The 25,635-nt window shown below is 25.9% G+C and overlaps 2 protein-coding genes across 4 annotated transcripts; one reads left to right on the top strand and one right to left on the bottom strand.

Moving 5' to 3' along the window:
• Positions 1-109: 109 nt before the first annotated feature.
• LOC114129410 (ionotropic receptor 93a) lies at positions 110-22,039 on the top strand. Of its 2 annotated transcripts, XM_027994136.2 has the most exons (20): positions 110-331; positions 2,443-2,640; positions 2,741-2,893; positions 4,164-4,268; positions 5,731-5,880; positions 5,998-6,112; positions 6,341-6,449; positions 6,526-6,687; positions 7,893-8,060; positions 9,432-9,644; positions 9,892-9,998; positions 15,562-15,628; positions 15,696-15,773; positions 16,092-16,247; positions 16,847-17,009; positions 17,729-17,952; positions 20,691-20,874; positions 20,951-21,029; positions 21,674-21,828; positions 21,895-22,039. In XM_027994136.2, the coding sequence occupies exons 2-20, from the start codon at positions 2,526-2,528 to the stop codon at positions 21,987-21,989; spliced, it is 2,598 nt and encodes an 865-aa protein (XP_027849937.1). In that variant the 5' UTR covers positions 110-331; positions 2,443-2,525; the 3' UTR covers positions 21,990-22,039. The 2 variants fall into 2 exon arrangements, with proteins under 2 accessions (XP_027849937.1, XP_050062776.1); XM_050206819.1 differs by lacking the exon at positions 5,731-5,880.
• On the bottom strand, positions 18,623-24,845 carry LOC114129407 (protein TEX261). Of its 2 annotated transcripts, XM_050206837.1 has the most exons (6): positions 24,462-24,845; positions 23,796-23,875; positions 23,392-23,613; positions 23,214-23,310; positions 22,136-22,277; positions 18,623-18,748 (listed from the first exon to the last, which is right to left on the bottom strand). In XM_050206837.1, the coding sequence occupies exons 1-5, from the start codon at positions 24,529-24,531 to the stop codon at positions 22,168-22,170; spliced, it is 579 nt and encodes a 192-aa protein (XP_050062794.1). In that variant the 5' UTR covers positions 24,532-24,845; the 3' UTR covers positions 18,623-18,748; positions 22,136-22,167. The 2 variants fall into 2 exon arrangements, with proteins under 2 accessions (XP_050062794.1, XP_027849934.1); XM_027994133.2 differs by lacking the exon at positions 18,623-18,748 and having other exon boundaries at positions 21,978-22,277.
• Positions 24,846-25,635: the final 790 nt, after the last annotated feature.

The raw sequence follows: 25,635 nt of genomic DNA, 5'->3' as shown, positions 1-25,635 counted from the left end.
CAGTTGGGTACGCCACATTGATCGACAGAGTCCAAAACGAAGAAATACGTCGTTACGTCCAACGGTTCCTTATTCCGATAGGCAGATTTAAATGTTTTACGACATCACGTTAATACTCTGCAAAGTGTACAACTGTCGAACAATGCTTAATTTATAATACCTATTAAAAACTGGGCACGACTAAGCGTGTATGGGTCCACTATACGGGACATGGCTAGGCCGAGCAGAGCCGTTATTAGTCCACACCGCTAGTACTTCCCCAGCCGGTGTTCACAAGACGTCGCGGACCGAGTGTTGAAAACCGTGCGAGTTGCGGACGAAATCTAAAAAGGTAACATAATATACGAATTGCGCGAACACAAATATGCGTATCATAGGTACCCTAATTATTGTAGACAAATTTTCAATTATATTATTATTTTTAATACAGCGATTGCGGATATGCAAATTTCAGGATATATTTGTACTATACGAACCCTATTACTGCACCGTAGTTGTATTTATAGTACGCGTTATTGAATTATAAAAAGATACGAATACGATTTTTGCCAGCGATCTATATATTGCGTATAATAAACGGAGTATACGTAATTAATCGTATTATGCTTTCCGTGTTTTTGCTTTTGACTTCCTTTCACATAAAATATTGACTAATTCAATATTCTGTTATAGACGCATTAGACATTACTTTGATGTTGGAGATTACTGATTAAATATACCTAAGTATCGTTTCTACTTCAAAACGCGAAGACAAACACAAAATTCTAATACGCAAATATTATTCACTAATCTTTAATAGGTACATGTCAAATATGTATTAAAATAAGAATTAAGATACATATTCGATGAATGTTATATGACGTATACACACTAACATACACACATTTTAGCTTCCCGCTCAATATCAAGGAAATTCTCAACGAAGAATAAACTTCAACGATCATCATATTCATCAACATATTATATTGTAAATTAACACAAACAAATTTTGCAATGTAAATTGTTGCGAATATTAACAAACTGTAGGTATACCGACTAAATATCTGAAAAATGTTGGCTAATAATCTTAAAGTTGTTGAATCTGACAAGAGTAAGTTATTGTTAAATAAAAAAAACAAAAAACAAAAAAAAAAAACGCAAAATAAAAATCATTGCTATTCGAGTAATTTATTTTACTATTATAGTAAATTTTGGTAGCCGTGGTTAATGGAATTAATTTTTCCAAAGAAATTACATTAAAAAATGTCATTATGTTTATAGAATTATAAAATACAATAATTTAAGTTAAAATTTCCAATAAGAATTCACGAATAATATTATTTTAAATAAATATAAATACTTTAGTATTTATAATAACTTTAGTTATAAATAACTAAAGTTGTTAATTATTTATTTTAATTTCGTCTAGACTTTTTCTTAAAATACTTATGTAAAAAATATGTTCATATATTTTTTAGATTTTTCAAATGCTGCAGTATAAACTATAAATAAAAAATATTGTTTTAAATTTTCAACCTATAAAAATTTAAAAATAAATATTATATATATTTTAGAATATAAGTAGTCATAAAGGTAATTTATAATTTTTCATAAAAATTTAAACACAACGAACTTTGTTAAAATTTGAACTTCAAATGCTTATAAATACTGTAGGTACCAAATGTATGTATCTGTAATACTTTTTAAATGATGGAGATAGGTAATAACAACTTATGAAGTTACTTTGTAACTTGTAATTTGTATTGCATTTTAACTGCAATTATTTTGATTGATATATTTTCAGATTTAATATATTTTCAACTCTTCGATATGAATTTTTAAATAATTTTTTTGACTATTAGTAATAGAGTACCTATTTAATGCTAAATCCGGGTCCTAATGATTACAGTGTTTAACTTTTTAATATATATATATATATATATATATACTTGATTTGGTATATATTACGTCGATTATTCTTACAAGTTATATGGCACTTGAAACTAATGGTTATAAGTTTAAAAATTAAAAAATCTTTCTAATCATTCACTATTTAAAGGTGCATATTATATTATAAAAATATATAATATACTATTATAGGCAATAAAACATTTAAATTATCCCCTTATTATTATATTTATATTAATGATTTATTTGTTTGGTGAGCTCATTAAAGAGGTTGTCAGTTTATTTATTTACACGACCTAGTTTCTAGAGGTGAACGAAACTACCCTTATGATGAACTAATTTTTTTTCAACAAACATTCGTGTGTGGTATACCTTTACAAAACCTACGTTGCGTGATCGTCAGTAATGTTCATATGATATATAATATTATTAGCTGCTTTTGTGTTCAATCATATAGTACAAATTATATCAAAAATTAAAATTATAAAAACTATTGAAGTTAAATATGACGAACCGACAGTTACTTGATTTAATATTTGATTATATTTTTGATAGTACCAAATATTGTCGAAAGCAGCAGTTTTGAGTCGGATTTTTTTAAAAGTAATATACTTAGAACGGCAGGTGGATGTCCAGACATGATGATCTTAACCACGGTATATATTATTGCACACAACATTCTGCTTATTACGATTTGTAATGGTCTCAATATGTACAACATTGACACTGGTCCAAGAAATAACGACACAGTTGGTAAGTAATGAAAAAAAAAGAATTACGTCATTCAAAATTATAGGTTTTATTAATTGTATAAATTATTATTTATTTATTTGAATTATTTTATTAAACTCAGCTATAATCATAAATCCAAAGTTTACTGCAAACAAAAATAATGAAATTTGGAGTACTATTAACGGGCATATTAACAAATTAAAGCAAGATGTATTTAAGCAAGCTGGGGTGTCAGTCGAAATTTATACAAAAACGAACATTAAACTATCCAGAGGTAAAGCTAAGTTAAATTATATACTTGCATGTAGTAATACTTACAAAACAATTGAATTCATTAGAATTATTATCAACGGGGTATAATATAATTATTATATCCCAAAAGAACATAAAAAAATTGTAAACATTAATTTTGTCCATGTAATTATACTATAATGTACCTACTTAATCAAGGTACTAATTAGTCAATATGATGTGAATTTCAAGAAAATGATTGGATTTCAATTTCATATTTGGAAGTACCAACATTTAAGAATTTGTAACCATTTTAGGCGAACGATTTATTTAAAATTTGACTATAAGTTATATATGTGTAAATACACAGCTAAGGGTTGCAGGAAACCTTTTTTCCTTTATGTACCATATAATATATTTTATCAACTTTTAGTATTAAAAAATAATAAATGTTATAAAAATTACATTGATTATACTTATTAATTAACTTCGAATAAAATATATTAATAGAGAAAGATGCTTTAAATAAAAATATTAATTATGAAAAAAGTATACAAGTAATAGGTAGGTATATAATTTCTAATGACATTTTTGAGTTTGAATATTTTTATCAATTTATTCTCTGTTTTCATAATGACATTTAATATTATATTTTCTTTTATAGGTAGTCTTATAGAAAATTTAGTTTTTAGGCAAATTAAACATAACAGTTTAACTTTATTTTCCATACAAAAAAATATAAATCCTTCCATGATTCGTTGAATATTTGACGTTCACACGTATTTTCATTTTTTTTTTTTTTTTGACATTGTATAAAAATAACTATGATTATTATGATTATTTAATTTAAACTTTACATTTTTAAACGATGTCTGGTGTCTGCATGTTGGCAAGTTTAGAAATAAACTACACTTAACCATGGATATAAAAACTTTCAATATTGACAATCAGACACACATGTGTCGTAATCGACGTAGGTAATCAATTTTATATTTTAATCGTATATAATACTGGTAAATAAACTTGATAATAATTATTGAGAAAAGCTCATAGTTTAGATATATTGTAAAAGTATAATAACTACGAATTGAAATCATAAATTAATACTTCACATTTACAATTTGAATTTGGAGATATAAAATTAAAATTTGTAAATACCATGGTCATTGGTCGTGCTATAAAAAAAATATTACGATGAGAGCCCCATATGAGATCCCTGCTGTACTGCTATAGTACTGTACATTATATACAATAGTTGATTCCGAGGACTTTGTATAATAAAGAAAATAAGTATAATTTATTGTTAATTTTAGATATGGTTTCGATCTTCATTGTATCATACTGTGAAGATATTTGGGATTTATACTATAAAGCTGAATTCGAAGGATTAAATGGATTACTATATATTTCAATAACAGGTTGTGTATACAATTCATAATTTACAAAATTAATTAGAAAACAACTAAATATTAGATAATAGATAACATTTATTTTTATTAAAAATTATTAAATTAAATATTTAAAAATTATTTAGAACCTAACAAATAACGTTTAGTCAATATATCTACCTAGTGGTTAGTACCTATATTTTTTATTTAAACAGATGAAATAATAATATAATAATAATCATTAGTTTGCCATACTTGACGATGTCGAATAATATTTTCAACCAACTTGACTTATACCTAACTATGATTTTATTTTATTTATTAATTTAATTTTGATTAATTAAATATTGTTGCCAAACATATGCACAATGCACTGATGGCTGATGTACTGTATGGTTATGATGTCATCTTATACAAGTATAAAAAAGAACATTATGGTTTCTTAAGAAGTGATGTTTGCATAAAGTATTACTTTGCTATGGTCACTGTTTAAAAAATCTACAAATACATTTAACATAACATAGCAAATTTGCATTTCAGCCGAATCCATTTTCTGTCGTAAGTTTTCATCTTATAGTACCTAGATAAATTTACCTATTATAAAATTTAAAGTCGAGAATATTTACGGTTTTTTCGTATTTTAGTTTTAAAGCTTATTATAACTTATAAGTACATCATTTTTAAATTATTAATCACTTAAAAAAAAATATTGAAAAAAAAAATGATTTAAGATAGATAATATTCTTATCTTTAAATTATATTATATCCATGTAAATTGTTTACTTTTAAATTAAATCTAACAACACAATGTGGATTTTCCGAACGCCAATTTGCTAATTTTCTATACAATAATTTGTAGGTACGTTTGTAAGACGGAAACTCATATATGCTACCATCATGTCCTCTTAAGATTATAGACTGAAAACTAGGTAATAATGTACTATAACTTATAAGTGTGTGACATGCTATATAATATTAATTTATTTCAAAGCACTATGGTCCATAATGCTAGGTATATGAGTCTTGACCAGACTATACTAGAGTGAAAATTTGGATCTGGGCTTCTTAATATTTAAGTTTAGGTATTCACTATCCATAATTATTAATTATGGTGTAATACTTTTAAATATGATGTCCGAATATCCGATTATATTAGCCATTATAGCTATTAAATATTTTGTATACATAATACATTAAGTCATTAAAATACGTATGCTTTATTTTATGAATGGACTTTTAAAGCTGTCAAAGTATATTACTAATTATTTATTAAGTAAAAGTGTTGAATACGTAGTTAAAGTAAACTACACGGTACTAACTACGGTAAGCATAATAGGTTTCCGTGTACTATATGACTAATTTTTCATTGTGTTGCTTTTATAAACACTAAGTTTATCAAAGTGAGACAATATTTCCCAATACCAGCAGGTCATCGACCATCATAACCTGTTAGTATATATGTTTAAAAAATAATAATTTCATAATTGCATAGATACTAACTGTCCGAGACTACCAACCGACGAGGCAATTACTATTCCTTTGACTACCCATGATTCGGAATTATCTCAAATGATATTGGATTTAAGAATGTCTAACGCATTTTCTTGGAGATCAGCAATTTTAATGCATGATAATTCTATTGGTAATCTTCTTTAACTATTGACAACCATAAGAATAATTTACCTAAAAATAAAAACACTAACACTAACACCTTATACTTTACACAGATAAATTAATAACTAATATATTTTTATTTCAGGTGATAGCATTGTTCAACATATAGTTACCTCATTGACCAAACACTATCCAAGTAATATTTTATCACCATCCGTAGCTATATTTGAAATCTATACGCAAGGATCTGAATGGAAAAGGTATTAAAAATTGATACTTATTTATTCAATGGCGGTCAACCTGTTAAAAATTATTAGTGTACTTGTAAAAATAATATTATGTTATCATTTTAAAACAAATAAACCGATTAAAATTAAACGAATCAGTAGGTATAACAATAATGAATAATTATTCTTTTTTTAATCGTTTTATTTTTATATACTTAATCGGTTTACACAAATAATTATTTTTTATCATACATTTTTAAGGAGAAAATTATTTATGGAAGAACTTGAACATTTCTTAAAAATGAGTGAAATTAATTCAAATTTTATTTGCATTGTTAGCATTCATTATGTACCTTTAATTCTAGATGTGGTAAGAATTATTATAATAAAAAAATTAAATATTAATACTTACTCGAGAATAAGCAGTGTATATTTTATAATTCCAGGCTAAATCATTGAATTTAATGACTGCTGAAAATAGTTGGCTAATTATTATCCCAGATATAGAGTCGTCTAGAAGTAATGTATCATCATTTACAAGTCTATTGAGCGAAGGAGAAAACATATCTTTTATATACAACTCTACAAAAACAGATTCTAAATGTGTCGTAAGTTCACAATGATGATGATATTATAATAAATAAAATTGTTCAATAATAAAATATTATAGTTAGGTACTTAATTGTTTGAATACTAAAAATACACTCAAAACACAACAATAAAACACGTTTTAAATAGATGTTTAATAAAACAAATTAAAATTGAGTAAAATAATATTTTAAAATATATAAATTTATATTTAACGAATTATTTAATGTTTTATGTGAAGTATAATGTTACCATTTATTTTATTATTTTTTTTTAGTACTATTCATAAAAATTATGTTACTTACGAAAATCCGAACAGATACATTTTATTATTATAGGTATTTACAATTTTTTTTTTTTTAGATTTTAAAATTGATATACGAGGTTATTAATATGTTACAGCATCAGTTTGTTAAGTTTATTTTGTTTGCTATTATAATGTCCATTACTTAATCGGTTAAGCAGACTTATAATAAATATTGAAGTTAATAAATGACATAAATGTATGTATCATACAACTTTAATATAAAATCATTTTTGTGATTTTAATAAATGTAATATTGTTTTTTTCCACTTTTTAAACCAAAAACATGTGTATAAATAAATATATTTTAATAACTTGAATATCACAAGCATACTTGACAATAGTTAAAAAAAATCAGTTACATAAAACAAGAACTAGGTCAATGTACCATGTACCTACTGAAAAGTATAATACATAAAATGTTTTTTTTATGTTAATAATAAGCTATTCTATCATATAATCGTATGACTGTACGTAAGTACGTTACCAAATACCAAGTATGTAGTGAATATTTTAAATATGTAATATGAAAAACCACACGTACATTTAATTTGTAAAATCAATACATTCATTGCAGACTCTTAAAACAAATCTATAAATGTATTTAATACAATGAGTTACCTAATATAATAAATAAATATAAAATAAAAAAATAAAATGATTATATTAAATTTGAGTATCTATATTCTATAGTCACAGATAGTATACCTACTATCCACATTTTACATTTCATATTCGATAATATCTATATTTTATAGATTTTAGTCGAGTGTTCAATTCAATGACAATCCTGAATAAATTTTCACTACTTCTATTTTCCACACACATTTTACTAAAAAATATGCTAATAATTCCTTTATGTATGTATATACGAGTATATAAATATTTTATTGAAGAGTTTTTACTACAATACATTTAAAGGGTGGTATTTTGTGTTTGGTGGATGAATTAATGTCTGTATTCATAATGGCCTTCAGCGCATTGATTCAACAAGAAATAGAGTTATCACAACGAGTATCAGAAGAAGAATGGGATGAAATTAGACCATCAAAAGTTGATAGGAGGCAATCGATGGTGTCATTCATCAAGGTAAAATTTAACTAATTATAACTAAATAGAATGTATGTAAAAATAGTTAGTGATTAATATTAACTATTATTTGTATATAACTTAACAACTTTTAAATTTATAATATAGATGTTCAGAATTTATCAAACCGAGATATTAAACAAATATAAAATATGAATACACATGCAAACAGTTGTACACTTAAAATCTAGACTAGATAGTTGAAAATGTGATAATCAGAAAAAAATATTTTTTAAAAGTTACCCTAAAAGTTAACCTTATTATTTTTAAAAATTTACAACTATATATTCATTATCGTTTTCTAAACTGTTTGAACTAAACCGTCATACCTACCTATATCACTTACAAAACTTTCAGTAGGTAGCAAACCATATCAATTTTAGTAAAATTTGTTTTCCCTACTATATAAATAAGATAACTTTTCTTTAGATTTTACAATAAATAAAAACAATAGGTTCTATACAAACTGTAACAGTAATTAATAGTTAATAATGATAAACAAGACATGATTATTATTGGTCGTCAATATTATACTATCATTATTCATTACCTATTTATTTACAATTGCAACTGTCATAACTTTGAACGTATACGTAGCCACGTTAGACATAGCCGGTGTATAAAGATTTTAATTTCGTAAATTACGTATCTAGTCGTAATGACTAATGAATAACTTCAATTTATTTAAATTAATTATAGGTAATATATTAAATTGTATTTTTTTTTTAAGATGAAATTTGTTAGAGAAAATTGTTGAAAATTGATTGAATATTAATAAATATTATAAAAAAAAAAATGTGAAATAATTGTTTCTATGTTCTTACCAAAGACTTCCTAAGCATAGATACCTATACCTAAGTTGTATATTATGGTTATATTTTAAAACATTTAAAATATTGACTATTAATAACTGCTATAAATTATTATTTTTAATATTTAAATATTATAGAAAATAATTATCTAAGTACCAATGTAGACGGGATTACTCATTCTCCTCAAGCCAAAGTAAATTACCATTGTGTTAACATTTCTCATGCTCTCTGGTAATCAATATGTTAATAAGCACCTAATTTCTAATAGAGAAAAAATATTCAGCGATGTCGAGAAGTACAATTTAAATAATTTTATAAACAGGGTAGTACATTCATAAAATGTTTTCCTTAGTATGGGTGTATAGGAACAAAAATTGGTGTTTAATCGAAATTGAATGATTTTTATATTTATTACAAAACAATATATATAGGTATATATACTTTTCTAATATAATTTATGAAATATAATATATTCGGCTTATGCTAATCCAAAAACCATTAGTAAATTCTAGTTGCTCGACTGCCTCTAAAACAAAAGTTTGTATATTTTTGTTCACAGTTTCGTTTGAACGAATCTGGAGTATGTGAAACATGTCCAATGTGGCACATTGATTCTGGTGTTACATGGGGCCAAGAATATTTTGGCCATGGATGTTACATTCTTCCAGTTGGTTATTGGAATACAAAAACTGGTTTAAAGCTAACTGAACCACTTTTCTTGCATTTGGCGAATGGTTTTAGAGGAATATCATTACCTATTGCTACTTTTAATGTAAGTAGTAATCGAATTTATAATATTTAAAACAAGATTATAAAACTTTTTAAATGACGAATAGTATTTAATGATCTAATATTCTAATAAACACGATTTTCGAGTAAAACATTATACATATCAATTAATTTATTTTAATTATTAAGATTGGTTTATTTTATGACAGTTACCTACAAACTATATTATTTTAGGTAAAAAAAATATTAATATATTATTATATTATTAAAGATTTATAATGTTTTTACAGTTTCCACCTTGGCAAATCGTAAATTTCAATAGAAGTGGTCATTTAATAGGTTATAGTGGTTTAGTTTTCGATATTGTCAATCAATTAGCAAAAACATTAAATTTTACGTAAGTATAAGTCTTATATTAGTAGTTAATTTACTCTTTATAAAATAATGAAATGGATAAAATTAAAAAATATTTATATTTTATTAAGTCGTATAAATTGTATCTAAATATCTATGCGTTGCATAGCTAAAAATAAAAATGTAATTAGAAAATATTGTTAATTATTTACACATTACATGCAGGCCCGTACTGGCCCACCGGGACACCGGGAATTTTCCCGGTGCACCCCATGATCAATTAAGAAATTAGCGCCTCTCTCCCCCCTTTTTTTTATTTCGTTCAAATATATATTTACTATATATTAGAGTGTACCTATTTTATATCTGTGTAGTGTATATTACACTATATTTTGTAATTATTTTACATAGTTATTGACTGTTTATTATACTATTTATGTAAATAATCATTTTGCTATCATTTATGATATTATTAACTATAGAACCATATAATATGTGAGTATGTGACTTGTGAAATCCGAACACGTTATCGCCGTTATCGGTGTAAAATATGTGTATACAAGACAAGTGAACATGATCATTATTTTTATTTCGGTTTTCCACTAGACACCCGTCTAATAAGATATTTATATAATTATATAAATAGAACTATGAAGTACGTTGTAATTTTGTTTTGATAATATTATTTTATTATTTTCATTATTTTAATTTTATCATAATGAAAAATAATACTGTATTACTGTCTCATTTATTCGTGAACTATCGTCTTGTGACAACCACAGTCCATAATCCACGACTGCATACGATATTGCTGATACGATTCACTGCCAGTCAGGTGTAATACGTAAGGTAAGAGTATATTTTAAACAGTTAAAACTATCATTATTATTATTTATAATCATTAGGTCGTCCCAAGTGCATTACACACTAGGAGACTTGAACTCGGATGTCAACGTATTTAAAAAGCTAATTGCTCAGATTTAAACATACGTACATACTAGTATATACTACATAATATGGATGTATATTCACATAGACAAAATGCGAGGACGTTCTGTCGCGTTAAATCGCACTAGTTTAATTTTGGCGAACGCTCTAAAATTAAATCATGTTATTATGCAATGTTATTATTCACACTGGGCGTTTAACGTCGCATTTATTAATTTTTTTCATAAATTTTTAATAGTTTTAACTTTTAAGATTAAATTGTTTTTAAATGTCGAATCTCCTAGTGAGTCGTGTGTAATGCACTCTAATAAAATTTGTTATTTTTGTCGTGTATTAATGCGAAATATATGAAAAAATGAAGAATAAAAAACTGTTTGTATATTATATTATTATATTATTTATATTATTAAAATATTATTAGTTATTATTAACCTAATAATACTGTGGCGGACACCAGCGGCGTGCGGTAGTAACTAGTATTCGAATCTGGGTAAGAGCAAAAAAAAAAAACCGTTACCTACTTATAAAGGTAAATTGTTAATTATTTAACTAAATAAAAAAACAGTTTTTTTATAATGTATAGTATTTATTTACTTATTGGCTATTATATATATTTATAAACAAATCCATTCGTGTAACTTGTTTTGTAAATTTGTTGATAACTTTATCGTAAAAATCTAAATCTTTTTTTTCGTTTTTATTAATAAAATGTTATAAAACAATATTAGGATTATTTTATTGTGATTAACAAAAAAACCCAATTATCAAAAGTTTGATATTAAAAAAAGTATTTAAAAGCGCCCGATGTCAGCAGGGGTCTTCAACCTTTTTTTTAGCGGGCCGCATTCGTAGTAAAAACATGTATTTTATATAAAAATGCAGTTTAAGTTAACCAATTGTATCGAAATAGAAAATATACATGCTAAATTTCAAATGTGATCGCGGGCCGCGGGTTGAAGACTCCTGATGTAGAGCTTCCAACTGCTGCGTAAAATTGTGGTTACCTACCATATACCTACTATTTAATATTTATATTATATACCTATATGATCTTAATTTATTAATTTTCTTACCAATTTCTATAAAATTATAATATAGATAATGAAGTATAATAACTGATAAGTATACCTATTATATTTAAAATAAAAAAACTTATATTGCTCACTGATATAATGAATTAAATAAATTTATTTATTTTTCTTCTTTTTTGAGCGGGGCTAAGGCGCTTACCTAGCTTGTCCTGACCACACGCCCCTGGTGGACACGCATATGCACTATGCATTTCATACTCGTATTATAGCTCAATATAAATTTTAGTATTTAAATATATTTAGTTTCTATGGATTCCAAAAAGAAAAAGAAGAGTGGTTACAAATTTCGGGTGGCTAAGAAACTGAAAGAATTACAAAAGTCCGCTAATTCTTCCAAAAAAATAACTCATTTTTATACAAATAACATTGTTGAAGAATCATGTGAAACGTTCTCAGAAAACCCAGAACTAGATGATCGAGATGAAATCAATGAAATTCAGACTGAAAAATTAGAGATCGCAGGACAGGAAAAAGGATATGAAATAACAACAAATGAAATTAAAGTAAAAGAATCAAATGAAGAGTTTCTTAAGTATAGAAATCAAGAAGCGACATTCAATGAAAATTTAAAAAATGTGATGGTTGAAACAATAGAAGTAAGACAAGAACATCAACAAGATATAACAGGAAAAATTGTGCAAAAATTATACGCTAATGAAAAAATCGATGAAGTTCTAAACTATTTTTGTAAGCCAAAAAGTATTGATATAGTCAACTTTTTCATTTTTCATCCAATTCAACCAACTAGTTCTTCGATAATTTCTTTACCATTTAATGAAAAGATATTTTATAATGACCAAGGAGATTGTAAATTTAATCGTAAATGGTTGACATATGATGAAAACAATCAGATGCTCTTTTGTAGTGTATGCTTAGCTTATAGTAATGGAAGTTCTACATTTTGTTCCGGATTCAATGACTGGAAACATACAAATCAACGTATTAAAGAACACGAAATTTCAAAACATCACAATTTATCGGTCAAAGCATACATCAGAGAAAAAAGGGAAAAGACGGTTCAACATTTATTGTGTGGTGAACAATTGAAAAAAAGAAAAATTGAAGTAAACGAAAGACGATGTGTGGTATTGCAAATTATTGAAGTCATAAAACTTATTGGTAAGCAGGGACTACCATTTAGAGGTAACAAAAGTGAAGCAGCTTATAAATTAGACGATTCCTCGATAAACCATGGCAATTTCTTGGAAATAATCTTATTATTGTCGAAATCTGATAATATATTGAAGTCTCACATAGAAAAATCGATAAAATTAAGTAAAGAGCATCATGATAGGGCACAAAATATAAATATGAAATTATTGAAGACTACTACTAAAATTGGAAGAGGAAATTTAGTTACATTTCTTAGTGCAACTACAATAACTACAATAATACAATTGATTGGTAATGAAATTAAAAATATAATCTCAAGAGAAGTTAAAAAAGCCAAAATATTTTCTGTTATGATGGACACGACAATGGATTTATCATCATATGATCAATGCTCGATTGTCCTTAGATATGTACCACATAATGAAGTATACGAACGGTTAATAGGGCTAAAACACGTAACTTCGACGTCTGGGAATTCGCTTTTTGAAACTTTAAAGGACACATTGGCCGAACTTGATTTACCACTGAATAATTGTGTGGCGAACGCTTTTGATGGTGCGGCCAACATGAGTGGTCAGTACAACGGTGTGACTGCTAAATTGTCTGAAGTAATCGCCAACCATGTTCATACATGGTGCTACGCCCATGTCTTAAATTTAGTTCTTTCTGATACAACTCAATGTTTGACTCCTTGTATGTCATTTTTTAATCTTATTCAAGAGTCATACTTATTTTTCAAGGAATCCTATAAAAGGTTGGCTGTGTATAATAAAGAAAATCCTTCGCTGAAACTAGCTGCTAGTGTAGCAACTAGGTGGAGAAGCAGAAATGATGCAATTGTTAAAATATTTGGTAGGATTGATTTTTGGATTAAAGGTGATTTAAGTTCAGAAAATGAGTCAAAATTTGTTTACATTCAACTATTAGTAGCTCTATACGAAATATCAATTTCTAACCAATTTAATTCAAAAATAAGAAACGATAGTTTAAGTTTAATGAAAAAGTTTTGCTCTTATGAAACCGTTTTAGTTACAATGATGTTTCTACAGATATTTAAAATAACAACACCATTGTCCGATTACCTTCAAACAAAAAATCTAGATTACATTCAAGCCTGGCGTCATGTTTCTAGTGCCCATAAAAGTTTACAATCGGTTAGAAACCGTTTTTGTGATATAATAAAAGCTGCTAAGACATTTGTTGACTTTGCAATTAAAAAAATTGATGAAAAGGAGCTTCATGATATTGAAATAGAAGAAAAACTTTCGAAGAAACGCAAACGCACTGTTAAGCGTATGGACGGTGAATTAACTCGAGATGAAGAAGTTTATCCAGAAGAAATTGATCAATTTCGTATAAAAATATTTAATTATACAATGGACACTATTATAAATAGTTTAGAGGTACGATTTTTAGATCATCAGATTTTATATAGAGATTTAGAATGTTTTGATCCTCAAAGGTTCGATGATATAAGAAAAAATGGTTTATCATCTAATGCTTTAATTAAAATATGTGAATTATTACCCTCTATTGATCAGCCAAAGCTCAAAGAAGAACTTATTTCTTTTGCTACATCTTGGCCTTTAATTTGTAAAGTTGGTTTACAGAGTACGTATGAAGATTCAGGTCAAATCGATACCGTTGATGATGATGAATTGGATAGTTGGTCTGATTTAAAGTGTAGTGAAGTAAAAGAATGTAATGTCTGTCTATCGTGCGCTTTGCGTGTAATCACTGATTATAACATGTATTCCTTACAATACACGGAATTGTACAAAGCGTATAAATATTTACTGACTCTTCCTCTGACACAAGTGACCTGTGAAAGGTCATTTTCAAAACTAAAATTATTAAAAACGCGATTAAGGTCCACTATTGTGCAAGAAAATTTAGAATCATTATTCTTAATGCAGTGTGAACGAGACATAGTAAATCAAGTTGATGGAGATAAAATCATAAATGCTCTGTGTTTGAACAGCAAAGAAATGCAACGTCTACTCACATAATACGATATAAGTCAAGTCTCAAGTTTGCTTATTATTATTTTTTTTTTTTAGTGTTTGAAAAAGCTGTTACGGTTTATGTTTTTATGTGAAATATAAATTAAATTAAATTTTAAAAATAAGTGTACAGTTTATTTTCCAAGTCATTTTACTATGAAACATATTATTATTTCGATTGATATTTTGTTAAAAATTGCAGAATAAATCATGATCTGTGTTTAACATTTTCAGGTGTCAGTTACAAGTTTGTAAATAAAACTTGGGTAAACACTAGACACCCATTTTTTCTTTTTGAAGTGTATGTATAAAACTATAGTTGGCGCCCTATAAACATATTTTTTCCCGCGCCTCTCAGAGGTAGCCAGTACGGGCCTGATTACATGTGTTAAAAATATAATACCTACGTAAAGGATATACATTTTTTTTAATAAGAATTAATATTTTGTAGTTATAATGTCATTGTTATATCTAACTCGGATCAAACAAATGCTACTAGAACTTTATTCACTCAAAACGTAAGTTAATTATATCTAATTTATTTATTTTTAATTCCTAATCATAGAATAATATAATATGTTATAGAATATATTAGATGAACATGATGCTGTGGTCTCAAAACCAATATGGGATAAAATGATAGATCTCATTCGATCCGAAAAAGTGAGTTTAAATAAAACACATGTCAAACACATCATTATTTTTTATTTTTTTGGAAACTTTTGGAGTTAAGATATTTTGCATTTATCGCACTTATTTTTTAAAGTTATTACTAGGTACAATTTGTTTTTAATTTAAATGTATTGCTATATTAATTTTGCTAAACTGATTTCTTCATAGAATAAGTCTATAACTATAGAAAACAAATTCGAAAATATAATTTTTATTTGCTTAGGTATATAATATATTATATAGATACTTACATTATACATATTTTAATAATATTTTATGATTAATTGACTGTTCATTTTTATAAATTAGGTGTTTATTGCAGCAGCTGCATTTGCTGTAAAAGAAACAAACCAAATATTTGTTAATTATACAACACACATAAGTCTAGAACCACATCACATTTTAGTGGCTAGACCAAAGGAACTAAGCCGAGCTTTGTTGTTTACTGCTCCATTTACGTTATTGGTAACACCAATGCTAAAATATAACTATTTACCTAATTGGAAAAAATATTTTTGTTAGTAATAATACGCACCAATTTATAAGTACCTACAAATTAAATGCTCGTAGATTTAATCTTAGATTTGATCAAGTATAAAATACATGTTTAAAATTACATCACAATATCATATCTTATTAATTTTAATAATTGTTGTAGGTATAGGTATTATCTGATTTTCTATACTTATAAATTATAATTTATAAATGACCCTTGGTTATACTTATAATATAAGTCCTTTTTTGGTTAATTTAAGCACATCATATTATAAAACGCAATTAGTGTAGGTAATTTCATATTTTTACAATTTGATGAAATGTATGATTAAAAACTAACTTATTCTTTACCTTGCTGATATCTCAAAATTATGTATGACACAAGTACTTACGTAGGTACATTTTATCAAAGAATCAACTATTAGACTATGACTATTAATCCACATTAGGTACATACTTATATTTACTGTGACTATAATTAAGCATGTTTTAAATTAAAAATACTAACACAAATTATGTTTTCATGTTTTATTTTATAGTTAATTATTATAGTTTTTAAAATTTTTTAGACTTGGTTGTGCATAGCTATTGTGGTTGGTCTTATGGGCCCTATATTGAATGTATTTCATGTCTTAAGTCCATACTATGAATATCACAACATAACAAGAAAAGGAGGTCTTAACTCACCATTAAATTGTTTTTGGTATGTTTACGGTGCACTGTTGCAACAAGGTAAGTCTGAAAAATATATTCAATCATCGCTGTATATACCGGTAGGTTTTAACAATCGATTCTAAACCAATATAGCTAGTTACTGATAAAATAATTATAGTCGGAATTTTTCAAAAGTTAAAGCTATTTTCTTTTGCTATCCTACGATTAAATAATAATGTATTTGTATCTAATAATTTATACTACCTATATTGAATATATTGGTATGATATTCGGTAATTAATTTACGCTGTGTACTGTACAGTGGTTATAAAGCATACCTACATATAGGCTATAACCAATGTTATAAATAATAATTAATCTACAGATAATTTAAATATATTTTATCAATTATCATACTATACCTGTATAGTATAATGTATATACCTTATGTCTGTAGAATCTTTAAATTAATTTACTATATACAGTTACTAAATAGAATATTATAATTCAATAGGTATTGTATTTATATATTATATCATATACATATACCTATTGCATAAGTACCTACAACCTATTCATACGGTCAGACATTTGTTATATTTGATTTAATGATTCGGTAGTATTGATTTATTTGAAATTTGTAAAAAAATACGATCCTATAAAAATAAAACACATTCATCAAAAGCAAACCAGAGATGATTATATTATACTTAATTTTTGAAAATCATCCTTTAATCTTCAATACAATTTGTTTATTTATTATTGTATCTTAAATATATTGATTATCCACCAACTAGGGGGAGCTCATTTACCTGATGCGGACAGTGGTCGATTAGTAGTTGGCACCTGGTGGCTATTCGTTTTGGTCATCGTTACCACGTACAGTGGAAACTTAGTGGCGTATTTGACGTTTCCCCAAATGGATACGATGGTGTCTAATGTGGCTGATTTGATGGCTCGTAAACCTCAAGGTTATTCATGGGGAATACCGAAATCATCAAATTTACATTCGTTACTCACCGTAAGAAAATTTTCAAAATATTATATTATTGTCGTTATTAGTAGCTACAATGTATACTTACATTTACATACCTGTTTAAATACTCAACAATAATTAGAATAAGTAATAATTTTCTTGAGTTATGAAATTAGTGAATATTTTATCGTAATATTTAACAAATCACTAACGTTACACCCCCGACCTCCCTTTAGTTTTTCTTAATTATTTAAATAAAGACCGTGCACATTTTGAAAATGCCTTATGGTCATATTAATTATAGTTTAGTTCAATTGTGAGAGCTGCACTGCTGCAGTATAATATATCGTGATAAAATATTACCTATCAAGTATAAAGTAGAATAATATATGTCTATTTTTTTAAATACAACTCAAGTACCTACCAATACTTATACAGTTATACGGTACCTAATGGTAACATTTTTACACAGTTTACAACTAGGTACCGTGAAGTCAATGTCAATATAATACAATTTTACCGTCATAGTGTATGTGGACTTAAATAATTTAATATTTCAATAAATAGGTATTTAAAAAACACAATTTACCTATCAGAAAAGTGATTAATCCGGTATTATATTATAATTTATAATTATTAATGATTATTACAATACAAAATGTCAAGTAGGTAGGTACTTACTTTTTTGTTTTTAAGTTTTAATAATAATAATTGGGTATTATTGAAAAATATTTAGAGTTGCAAACTCGATGTATTAAAATTTTAAATCATACTTGTTTTAATAATAATGAACTAATTCCAAATTAACTAAATAAACCACATCTCAAGCTATAGGAAGTGCCTGTGGAGAGAGAATGAAATTAGATGTTAGTATGATATTTAATTATGCTATATAAATATAAAATGAACTTAAATTAAAAGTTTTTTTTATATATATATTTATTTAATAAACAATTTTCTAAAAATAATAATGGACAATTTACTAATGTGGATGAACTGGAATTTATATAATCATACAATAATGTTAAAAATAATAAAATGTTAAAAATATTTTTTGCATACTTTGAAACTATTGAAATATTATGAATACTAAATGTATATTTAATGCAAAATTCAATGAATTTTATTATATTAATACTGTATTAATTTTAGGAACAATGATATTATCAGTATTAACCTTAAAGATAGTTACATAGTCATAACATAGAATATCAACATATTATTATAATTAGTACCTATATTTTCAAGCAAATATTCTTTGTATAATATAATTTGTAATTTAATATCCATGATTTTTTTTATAAATGAGCTCTAAAAATAAAATAGATTTATTGAAAATTAATTTAGCTGAATTGTGAGTTTAAAGTAACTTCAAGATTTCAAAAGTGAGTAAGATATGAAAGTAAATAAATTCTAAAAGAAAGGATAGGTTAGTACAATGTAAGTTAATTTGTTTAGTTTTTAAATTAGAATATATATTAAGAGATAAATAAATATAATATAATATAATATATAATAATATGTAAATATTGTAAATATAACAACATTTTATTAATTAATGTAATTAATTTACACATTTTGAATTATTGTCAATGAATATACCAATATATTTTATAGAATTAACTCTGTTTAACGCACTACATTAAAATCATTATTTTCATTTGTATTTTGTAATAAAAATCAAAGTTACAGATATGTGTAATATTTTGTGAATATCTAAATATATAGAATTTTCTATAACATAGTGAACACCATTGGTTTTTTCTATATTCATGTTAAGCAAATTATTGTCTAGCCAATTTTAACGATAGTAATGTCTTTCCAAAACCAATTTATATGAATTATTTATTATACAATGTCTTTTTAATATGACAGTATCATTAAAAAAACAAATTTTTTTTCAGTAGTATCTTGATTAATTTGTTACTGTATATAATGTATTACTAGTCTTAAGGAGTACTGAGTAATAATTTTTCTGTTCATTATTGTAATTATTTTATATTTTTACGGTTTGTACTTAATTGTACGCAACATCTCTTATGTCCCAATGATATAGTTATAGAGCCACAGAAGAGGATATTATGTTTACATAAATCAAATGCTTTTTAAATATTTAAAGTTTCGTAGTTTCGTATCAATATACCAGGGGTCACCAACTGGCGGACCGCGGTCCGGATACGGACCTCGAGCACTATTTTTACGGACCGCGAGCGCGTTTTCATTTTACATTGATTAAGTTCATACGCGCCAAACCGGTGAGGGAAACGCGCCGTCGTCGGAGTGACGCGTATGAATTTGACCAATGTAAATTAAAACGCGCACGTACGATACGTCGCGTATGATACGCGTCCATGTGAAACGGGCCTTATCTACGAAATAGTTTTTATCTAACTGTTTGGACCGCGTAAAGTTTGGTAAGTTTCAAAACGGACCCCCATAGAAATTAGTTGGTGACTCCTGCAATATACAATGCATTATTAGTTGAGAGATAACTTTGAAAATTATTTATTATAAAAGAATTTATGTTTATTTCAAAACTCTAATAATCTACTTTAAAGGCATTTTCAAAATAATTTGATAAAATTAAAATGAGAAACATATGTCTGTATTTTGAAAATCAGCTTTTGTCATCATTTCTATACATTGAAAAAACTAAAAATCCATTAAATGTTTGAAGAAATTCCTAAAAGATGTAAAATATTATGGATAGTGCACAGCTATAAATAGTTCTAATAATATCTCAATATTATTAATGGTCTGTTTTTGATTCGTTCTATGAATAGTCATTACCCGACGATACAATGGTCAAAGAATTAATTAAAAATGCAGAACACCACGAGGGGTTGTCACGGCCAGTTATAGAAAGGGTGAGATCTGGTAAACATGCATTCATTCACCGTCGAACCAACCTGATGTACATTATGAAGAACGATTTTTTTAAAACTAATAGATGTGACTTTGCAATAGGTAAGCTCATCACTAATTATTTTATTTTTAATAAATTATAGATGAAAATGACCTAACATTTGAGAGTGATTTACAGGAAATGAAGATTTCGCAGAAGAAAAATTGGCAATGATGTTAGCAAAAGAAAGCCCTTATCTTAGTAGAATAAATAAAGAGTAAATATAATTTAATAATTAAGTTAAAAATATATTTTGTAAATAATCTATTTGGATTACAGTTAAAATAAATGTTATGTATTTTTTGAGACAGAAACTAAAATTCACTCATTTATGATTTGATTGAACATTAAACAAACATAGATGTATATTTGTATCATTGCTAATATAAATTTAAACTTCAATATTAAATATTGTGTTGCTTAGAGCTTGTATATTACCTTACATAACTAATAAAACTAATAATAATATAGTTTATTTTTTATCAAAAACAAACTAGTTTAAATTTAAGCAAATGTAAATATATATATATATATATATATATATAATATATATGTACTTTTATAAAAATAAATACTTAAGATACCAGAATACTATCACAAATATTTTGAAGACATTTTTAAAAAATAACAAGAGTATGCTCATGTTTACACAAGAGTTTTTTAGTTAAATTATAATATTAATTTTTTTTTAATATATTCTTTAAAAATTAAAAAAAAAAATTACATAAATATTTAACATGTATATTTATTAGTTATTAGTACTATTAGAGTAGGTTTTTGAATCTCATTTTCTGTGTTTTGTTCAAATATAAAAGTATAATTTGTGAGTATTTAAAAGTTAAACCTTTAATGTTATCACAGGATCGAAAAAATGCATAAGGTTGGTCTAATAAATAAATGGTTGGTGGACACTTTACCCAAAAAAGATCAATGTTGGACCAACACACAATTAGAAGTAACGAATCATAAAGTAAATTTAGATGATATGCAAGGATCATTTATTGTTTTGTTATTGGGTGAGTCTATTTACACAAATATAAATGATTCATTTATTACTTTTTTTCTTTATTAATATGTTTAAGGTGTATTATCATCATTGGTGTCATTTTTATTTGAATATATGTTAGACAAATATATAAATCGGCGTCAAATAGTAATAACACCATTTATAAACTGATATCAAACAACTGTAAGTTCAACAGTCTTTTTTCTTTTATTAAAATAAATAGATAACAATGGTAATTAATATTCTTACAAATAATTAAACACATAAATGTACAAATAATTCTATACTTATATATATTATATTGAAATTATAAATACCATTTCTTATGTTCTCCAATTTGTATGAATCATTACTTCAGATGATTATTTTTACTAGTTACATCACCAAGATAAGTAAAAAGATTTTTTATTTTATAACTTCGTTTACGGTTGGTAAAATAATGTGATACTACATTGTCATCTATAAAATATAAAAATTTACAATAAGACCAATAATTATCAATAAATATTTATAAGATATAAGATATACATAAAAAATCTCATGTAATAAATATTTTATAAATATACAATTATGTTTTGAAAATATTTTCGTATAGTTTTTTTTTATTGTGAGCACTTTTTAAACTTTAAAGTGTTGTTTTAACAATAAAGGTTTTACAGTCTTATTGATTGGTAATTATATGTATATTACACTTGAGAGAATTAATAGTAATAAAAAAAGTTTATATTCTTTATAGTTTCCTTAAAATGTTTTAATAGTTATGTTACAATAGAATCATTGCTTCCAAATATCAAGAAATAGAATAATATATTTAATCTGAATTCACAGCTTAAAGTAAAATATTGAATGGTTGTCTCATCTATTGATTGTACTTGTACAAATACCATACCAAATTTAAATATTTAATGTTTAGAAGAATCCATTATACTCAGCTGTTTTTTATATTAAAATGAATTGACTTTAATACAATTTTAAGGTAAGAATATTATTCAGAATCCCACAAAAATTTTGAAGCTAGTTATGACTATTATGAGGTATGTATTTTAAAATTTTAATTATTTTATAAAAACTTTTTAGCAATTATCATTATTTGGTACTACCACATTTTTTATAATCATAATTTTCAGGTTATTTTTGCAACAGTTGCTAATCGTAGAATATTAACATAATAAACATTTGATGCCTAAAATTGTAATGCTAGCATTTTTAATAGGTACTATACTTTCGTCATAAGGTACATTTCATGTAAAAAATGATACTGAAGTTATAGTGCACAAACTATAGGAGCAAAATTACAATAGATCATACACTTTACCAATGCCAAATAATCCAATTTAAAAAGAATATTTATGGCTATAAATAGGTATTTAAATTTAGAAAAAGTTTCCAACTTACCCACATTAGTGGTAGGTAAAGTATTATCATTGGCTGATAATGATAATATAAACATAAAGGGTACCATCCATAAACACACTGTGAAGTATGAAAAAACCTAAAAATGTAATTGTATGTTATACATCATATTTAATCAAACAAAAATAAGATTTGATATGTTAAAAAAATATATACATACTTCTGATAATGTTGTGTAACGTTGTCGGAAATATTTGAAGGCTAACACATGATTTCCAAGTAACAGAATAATTGACGAAATAAATGACAGCGATGTTAAGTTGAAGTTTGGAAAGTCAGTGAGCAAAAAGTAGTATATTAAATGACTCAAAACACCCAAAGCAATTAGTGATAACGGTATATTGTCAAATAAATACAATCCTATATGACATATTATCACAACCTGTAATTATAAAAGACAATTTAATTAATTAAAAAAGTTAAGTTGTTAAAAACAACATAGAAAAATGTACAAAAGTCACAAGTTGCTTGAATAATTAATGAAAATATATTATTACTGTACTAGTTAAAAACAACAAATCATTTTATTATTTGGTAAATAAATAACAAAGTATTTAATCTTACATGAATTGTCCATTTTATAACTTTTTTTGTTAATGCAGTATGTTCTTCAACAAATTCAGCCAAGTAATAGACTCCAGCACCTGGAATGTAGAAAAAAAGAGTTGATGTAATATATTATATTATTATGTTAACTCTTACATTTTTGTAAGTTTAAAAACTAAAACCATGGAAAATAAGGTTTATGTTTAAAACATAGATTTCTATATTATGCAATACAGAAGTCTTTGATTTAAAACAAACCCTTATGTCTGGATAAGCTCCAGGATGAACTACCGATGAAGAAATTTATGATGGACATAATAATAACAATAACAAAAACGAATATTATAATACTTTATATTATAGGCTTTAAAACTATTCTTAACATTACGACATGAAGACAGTAGTTTTGGCATTCTGGTCTTCAGTCAGCCAATTATTGTATCAGTCACAAATGTTTGTTTTTGATTGACTACAAATATGTTAATAGCCGTAATAATAGTATTTTAACATCAAATTGAAAGAATTACACATATAAAACAGATCAATGTTATCATTTGATAACAAAATTAGATGCACAGCATGCGTGGTGAGAGCATAGAACTTATAATATATAAGTTATAATAAGGTCCATAAAAAGTCATAAAATTCTTATGCAAACGATCTACCTATAAAAATTTAACTCACCAATGAAAACTGAAATAAGTGCTATCTGCAGAACGGCAGCAATAGCAATGACTAAAACCATAAAAATCATTGCTTGGCCGCACACAGACGTGGAATGTTTGGTATTTTACTGTTTTTTTTTTTTATTTAACATAGAATACTTATTCTGACTACGAGGCTGTTTCCAGACATTGAACTCAAAAAAATAATAAAATAAATAAACGATCTATCAGACTTTTTACTACGAATGACACGACACTCGAATTATGAAGTTATTATGACGTACTCGTAGACCATTTCGATGTTTTCGGTCATTACGATTCTGGCCTCTATGCCAACGGTCAGCAGCGGTGACGGCGAAGCATATTTTACCAGCTACGAATAATTAAATTGAATTTTGATTTTTGAGATAGTGAGTAGTGACAACGTGAGATAACGTCTAGTTGGCAGTGAGTGGAGGTAAATGTCCAAAAAATGATAAGGATGGCGGGAAATTTGTTTTTGTTGCCGACGTACTCATTTTAAAAAATGTATTATAAGTAATCATATTCTAGTGTTTAATCGTTTGTTTGTGGGAAAATAGAAAATGCTGTTTAACGTTTAATATGATGATAATAATAATTGTATAAGTCTGATAAAAATGATGATAATAATCAAGATGAAACAAATGAGTAAGCAGGTAACCGTTCTGAATTTAATGAACAGAACACAGACACAGACAAACAGACCGTACGGTACCTACGTGTCGAGTTTGTCAGGGTGTTCGTCTGCATTGAGAATCGTAAGTCACTGTAATGGATCATGGATGAGTCGAGTTTGAATTCAACGATGTACCATTGTATTTGACAAAAAACGATTGTGAGCAGAGACGGTATATCAGCCTATATCATTAAGTATAAATTTTAATTTTTATGTCAAATTTTTACAACATGCTTTAGGTAAAATACTTTATTTTATTATTAGTTATATTAGTTAGGTATATAGTAGGTTGAATTAATGTTTTCCGAAAACATTGCATTTATTATGATAATATTATTATAGTAACTATTTATTTACCATAATAAATAATAATATATTATGTACCTATTTTATATTGGGTATATTATTGTAATTTACTTTTTAGTCAACACCACATTAGGCACGTTACTGAAAAAGTGTGACTAGGTTCATGGTATAAATAAGTAATATTTTAAAA

The sequence above is a fragment of the Aphis gossypii genome, chromosome X, assembly GCF_020184175.1.
Source record: "Aphis gossypii isolate Hap1 chromosome X, ASM2018417v2, whole genome shotgun sequence".
Classification (NCBI taxonomy): domain Eukaryota; kingdom Metazoa; phylum Arthropoda; class Insecta; order Hemiptera; family Aphididae; genus Aphis; species Aphis gossypii.
Note: the sequence above shows the minus strand (reverse complement) of the source record. Positions and strands in the feature narration are given on the sequence as shown.